The sequence below is a fragment of the Tachypleus tridentatus genome, chromosome 7, assembly GCF_004210375.1.
Source record: "Tachypleus tridentatus isolate NWPU-2018 chromosome 7, ASM421037v1, whole genome shotgun sequence".
Classification (NCBI taxonomy): Eukaryota; Metazoa; Arthropoda; class Merostomata; order Xiphosura; family Limulidae; genus Tachypleus; species Tachypleus tridentatus.
Window position 1 is genome coordinate 166,944,206 of NC_134831.1, and position 6,814 is coordinate 166,951,019.

Sequence of the window (6,814 nt, forward strand, 5' to 3'; positions counted from 1 at the left end):
AAACAATTTTCTACGGTTCCAAATAAGTACTATAGTTATAAAAGTAGCAGTTCTAAAAATATCTCTTCCGCCATTCAATCTTTTTAAACTTACTATGTGTTATGAGTTTTGTTTACTCTAACAGTAGAAGTGATCGAAATCTGCCAAAATATATGAATATCAGAAAGGATATCAAACTAACTTAAGACATTTTCAGAGTTTCCATGCCACTTTCTCAGAAACAGACGAAACAGGTCTAATAAAATAAATAACTCCGACTAATAAAAAATAACCATAAAATGTGCAAACAGAAAAAAATATTGAAATACCACTCTTATCGTTTGTCATTATGTTCTCCTACTGAAGGTTAGTGGATTAAAAATGAGATATTGAACTTAGTTATTATGCATATATAACATAATAAATACCATTAAATCATAACATTATATAATAAAACATATATATTAAAATTCTAGAAATTTTCACACTCTATCACACGACCATAAAAAAGCTTACTACGTCATAAAGTGTAAGAAACTCGTTTTATAATAAAACTGTCAAGAAAGGTACCATACCTGTAAAATAAAGTTTTAAAACTTGTCAGATAATGAATTTAGAGAAAAATATTATATGATAAAGTTGGAAATTTATTTCCTACTACAATTTAAATCTAGCTGTTTGATAATACAGTGAAAATGTTATATAAGCAGTCATGAGAACATATTATGTCTCATAGAAATTACAGAAATTTTATGTTTAAATAGAATTATAGAAAATATAATCTGTATTATTAAAAAACAGCAACTTCTTAAGAAAATAGAATACATAAGATGAGATACAACAGAGATCGAAGACCTGCATCAACGCTTCTAGCTCTGACTCACCTCTGAAACATTAAAGAAAGAATAACGTTTAACCGAGGTCAAAGTTTAAACTCCACGGTTGTGAAAGTTAACACGACATAATATGGCCTGATTAATCATTTTTGTATCACTTTCTTGATTCCATATACGAGTTGTTAATAGCACAAGGTCATGAATTATGAATGCTGGCACACGAAAGGTAAGACGTTGGATTATGTTTTCCAGCACGATTACACACCTTAAAAATTAATGTTTAAAAAATGTTTCACAATCACTGAATATCCATGATTATAAAGCTTATCTATACATAAAAAATTATATGTCACATGAACATAACGTAATAGAATAAATATTTATAGCTAATATTGTTAAATGACGTCAAAGGGGTCTAGGATTAAAGACGTGAACAATGAACGTTGATAGAGTATCATGTGACCTCGAGGTTTTTAATAAGATTTTCAAAGAGGTTCATACATTTTGTATCAAAGCCAATAGGTCTATGATAAACAAATCCTAAGAGACGTGATATTATATGGATTTTATAACGTTATATAGCTACTTATTGTGTAAGATTCCTAATCACTAGAACCTGTCTTTCATAACACACAATCACAGAGAAAAGTAGGCCATTGTTTTTAACAAAACACTCTTTTCAAACTGAAGAAGCAGAGATGTTTCAAACCAAGGCTATTTCAGAAAACCAGAAATTAGATTGATTTTATTATTCATTGTGTGAGAAACGCTCATTGGTTAATCATAGAGACGTCAACAAAACCCACACAGTTTTTGATCGTATAAAAGCCGCATATAGTCAAACAAATCACAACACCAATCAACAGTACTTCTGGTACGAGCTGCTGCATTTTCAAAGTTATCCAAATCAGGGAGCATGATCAGAGTAAGTACACGTTAGAACTAACCTTTTAAGTAATGTTAACATAAATCATATAAATAGTATTTTATTCGTTATACAGTAGTGTTAAATTAGTGATGTATTATATAGGATATAAGGACGTTGTTCATGTTAAATGTTTTCATAATTCTGTCTTTAATTCTTGCTCCAGTCTATGTTATAACTAACCACAGAAGTTTCTAATCCCGTTAACTCAAATTTATTGTCAGTTCGAGTTGAAATATGCAGATAAATGTTTTTAAAAGACACGACGTTTCGTTGTCTGTGCTAATTTTGTGTTGACTTGTTTGCAATCATCAACAAACGATTTTCTCACCCAAACACAGACTTATTTGTCCAAAAACAAAACTTATCACATCAAAAACCTCTAAGAAAGCGTACGATCAGGTTTCAATATCTTAGAATAAACACTTAAAAAAGGTACAAAGATTTCTCTAGTCTATACAAGATGGAGTCTTGGAAGAAAATGATATCGTAACGTTCAAGAGAAAAATGTTTTGTAGACAGATACAGAAAAGACTAATGTCTTTGAATAATTTTCAGCATATTGAACAAAATTATTTTCGTTATAAATTTTTCTTTACATTCTACAGGTTTTGACAGTTTTGGGATTTTTAGCTGTATGTGAAGGTGGATTTTTGGGGGCAGGAGGAGGAGTGGGAGCTGGTGGACAGGTGGTGGTGGAGGATTAACAGCTGGTAGACATTTTGGTGGTGGAGGATTAGGAGCTGATGGACAGTTTGGTGGAGGATTAGGAGCTGGTGGTCACTTTGCTGGTGGAGGATTAGGAGCCTGGTGGACATATGGTGGTGGAGGATTAGGAAGTCGTGACATTTTGGAGGAGGATTTGGAGCTGCGGACACACTGGTACTGGAGGATTTGGGACAGATGAGATAAGTGGTGGAGGATTTGGAGTTGGTGGAAAGTTTGGTACTGGAGGTTTAGGAGCTGGTGGACAGTTTGGCACTGGAAAATATGGAACTGGTGGACAGTTTGGCACTGGAGGATTTGGAGCTGATGGACAGTTTGGCACTGGAGGATTTGGAGCTGATGGACAGTTTGGCACTGGAGGATTTGGAGGGTGGGAAGTTTGGCACTGGAGGATTAGCAGTAAGTGGACTCTTTGGTGCTGGAGGCGGACCAGCAAACGGATTCATGGTGGTGGACGAGGAGGAGTAAGTAATTACAATTTGATATATAGTTGTATCCTTACTTTTCCAAAATGTGGAAACAGCGATATATATATTTATATATTCAAAAAATATATTGATATTTAGAAGGAACACTATTTTAAAGGAATTTGTCACACAATTTATCGACATTTGTTGTTTATACATCAGTCTTGAAACAAATACTTTATTTTTTAGTCGGAAACTGAATTTCCTCACCTAATAAACTCTAGAAGGAAGTAATTCTTCCGTTTAAGAAATTAAAATGGTCTGAATAATGTAAGCATCAAATTATAATGATGACTTTAATGTGAATATTACTGTTATATGTTTTTGAATATATCTCAGTAAATCTTTGTTTAATTTGGATTTCAGTAAAATCTCATTTGATATATATTTCACTAATTCATCTCGATAAGCATATCAATAATCTCTACATTTATAGGTTAACTTCATACTTAAATTTGTCTTTTGATAAACAACCCGGAAACAGTAAGGAAACTTTACTTTATGTTTAGAAAAAAATCGAATAAATCAAGTTAAAGTTTAAATGAAACTTAATAAACATAAAAATAACCATGACAATAAATAGACAACGTGTGATATTCCTTCGTAAACCATTTGAAGAAAACTCTTGTAACCAACATAGAAACGACATTGTTTTTATATACGTATAGATATAAATTAGTTCATGCTTTTAGGGACGTTACGGCCAACAACCAGTTTACCCCTCAATCCCCACACCCCACTCATTTAGCTACGTTGCACCCGCCGACGGGGGTTTTAGTGCACGGCAAGAGGTTGGAGATGGATATGGTCAAGTAAGAGGAACTTACAAGCTTTCTGACCCAGATGGACGGTTTAGGAAAGTTCAATACACTGCTGGTCCTCAAGGATTCCAAGCTCAAGTATACACCAACGAACCAGGTACCAAGAGTGAAAGTCCTGCTGACGTTAATTTCCAGTCCTCTGCTCCCGTTCCACCTCCTTATTACCCACCTAGGCAACGCCCTGGATACGGTACCCCTGGTGGTGGTCGTGGTTATCCAAACACCCTGTTCCAGCTGGTAGACCTTGGCAGTAACTTGATCAATTCTGAAGTCAACGTTAAGGAAATGTTTTTGTGTATTTTATTGCTTAGCTAAATAATCAATGTTGTCGTATTTCATTATTATTTTACTGATTTATATATTCTATCAATACTTCACTCGCTGTCTGCTTTTCCTCTAATATATAATTGAGGATTTTCGAAGGAATTATCTTAAAGATTAAACTAATCTCAGTTTTTACCTGTTATTTGCTATAAACTATGTGGATTAATGGCACTGCATGTAGGACAAGAACAAAACAAATGTGTTTTATAAATAAAAATATGTAAATAGGTGCATTTGTTGATTAAATGTTTGATAAATGATAAAACTCAACTGTTCATTATATTTTAGATGTTCATTAAACTTGTGTCTTTGGAGTACCATATTGGTTTGTAAAATACCCCAGAACGTTTTCCAAACAAATAATGAACAAAGATGTAGCCTATCCGGTCTGTAGTCCAGAATAATAAAGTTTATAAGTGTTGTAAGGGATATTAAAGCAGGGATCAAGTTGTTCACAATATAGTTCTAAAACATTTTACAAATATTGGGTGGATGGCGGTTACATTCTCCACAAGATTTTTTCATTCGTTTATTATTTAAACCTGATGAACTCTCATTTACCACACAGACATCAGTGAGCTCTTTACGAAGATAAAGCAGTGTTCCAGGTATCAAACAAGTTTCTCTGTCTGTTATGTTTTCTAAATAACAGATATCACAATATATTATGTAATATAGCTTTAATATAAAGCAAAGCAAACTCAAACTAAATAAGATATTGAATCTAAGATTTTTAAAGTTATGTAATGATAAATCGCTTTGTTAAAATAAATTTTACAATCAGAACAAAATTTGAAACGTTTTTGTGTTGAATAATTTCGTGAAACAGTAGATTTAAGAAATGTTTGAAATACAGAGATGAAGAAACCGAACGTTTCACGAGATAATCGTTGGTCTGCTGAGTTGAAAATGACAACGTTCACAGTTCGATTTCTTGTTATGTCTCTGTTCAAATCAATAACACTAATTCTGTTTATATTTCAGCTTTTTTCTTTTAATTAACTTGTAATACTAAACTTTTACTATAATAAAATAAAATATTATGCCAAATATAACATAGCAGACATTTAAGGGGAATTTTCTGTAAAAATTTAAATTTTTTTTTTGTGGGATATTATACCTTTCTTCCAGTCTGTTATACTTCATCTAATAGTTCCGGGTGGGATTTACAACACTGAAATTAGAGCTTAATACACTCGGTGGACACAGCAGATAGCTCAATGTTGCAAGGTTAAAGTAAAACACACTCGTCTAAAAGTGATTCGGTAAGATAAATGATGCTACTCTGGTGATTTAAATGAAATAATAAAAACCATAAGTTGAAGTAACTAAATATCACAGTGAGGTTTAGCATTTCAGTTTTAACGGAGAAGTTTTTTCTAATTCCTTTTTGCAGTGAAAATTAAAGAATGAATAGAAATAGTACAAATTTATTATGAAGTTTGTCATGTGTTTCATATTGTGTGAATACTAGATTGTGAATAGAAAACAATATATTGAATTATTTTAAGATGAAAGTAATACAGTGTAGGTTATTTATATTTTCACTAACAATATGTTATCGTAAATATAGTTACATATAGATATAATTTGGTTATCATAGTACATTCCGATAAAATTATTGTCCAAATACGTATTTCAATACTTTTTTTATACCTAACTAGATACCCTTTCCTGTGTTACGTTTCAACAATCCTTATTTGTGTGACACCAGTGCATGACTTGGTCGTAATCGCAGGTTCGAATCTTCGTCACATCAAACATGCTCGCCTTCTCAGCCGTAAGGGCGTTATAAAGTGACAGCCAATCCAACAATTAGCTGGTAAAATATCAGTCCAATAGTTGACGGTGGGAGGTGGTGACTAACTGCCTTCTCTCTAGCATTACACTGCAAAATTAAGGACGTCTAGTGTGCAGATTTGGTGAATTTCTAAACAAACAAACAAACAAAATCGAACTTTTATCCCAGGCTCATTATTATTTAATAACAATAGTAGTGCTACCTATATAACTTCTGATTTGATTAAAACTTTTTAATTTTCTCCGGCAGTTATATAAAAAAAAAAACATATGCGTGAAGCGTGATTACGACATCGGTCACTCGTTCGCTGCAATGACTGACCAACTTTGAATCTCAATCCTGTTCAGGTTTATAATTACCAGTTTTATTAAACGTTTTAAAGATTTAAGTTCCATGATCTGTTAACGATAACGTATGTATACAGGTAGGAACTGTAATGATGGATGAAATAAGGTTTGTTTGGAACAACAATATTTCTACAGCGATGAACCTTTATCAACTTATCCACGTGTTCTATTTTGCACCCTATGGTTAAGCCTCGTTGATGTCCGCTATATTTTTATTTTATTTTCATTGAGACAAAAGCATATTTTCTGCTATCATTTGAGATCTCATTTCATTTGGCCATCTCACTTAACCCTAGTGGCATTTGTATCGTTTGATCTTAAGTGCAGTGATTGCGATAAACAAAATGGCAGCACTTTTCCTTCGTTCTCTTTACGTGTGAATTTATATCTACGAACTGCCATCGACACGAAGTTGTTTTACTTTCTGTTACACAGCAGCACGCTTATAACTGCCTGTTCGTTTGTTGAGTTTTGCTCAAAGCTACTCTTGTGGTAGACTAGAGGGCACAGTAAGTTCACACTACCTACTATCTATCACCTTTTGAGCTACTTTTGATCAAATATCTGGTTTGACCACTACTCTTATCA

At 33.0% G+C, this 6,814-nt stretch overlaps 1 protein-coding gene across 1 annotated transcript; it reads left to right on the forward strand.

Annotated features, from left to right (window-relative positions):
- Window positions 1–2,609: 2,609 nt before the first annotated feature.
- Window positions 2,610–5,051, forward strand: LOC143257856 (uncharacterized; the record flags this gene model as incomplete). Its single annotated transcript, XM_076516886.1, has 2 exons — window positions 2,610–2,930; window positions 3,626–5,051. Coding segments are annotated over 2 exons (765 nt in total), but the record flags the coding sequence as incomplete, so codon positions are not given.
- Between the last annotated feature and the right edge of the window lie 1,763 nt (window positions 5,052–6,814).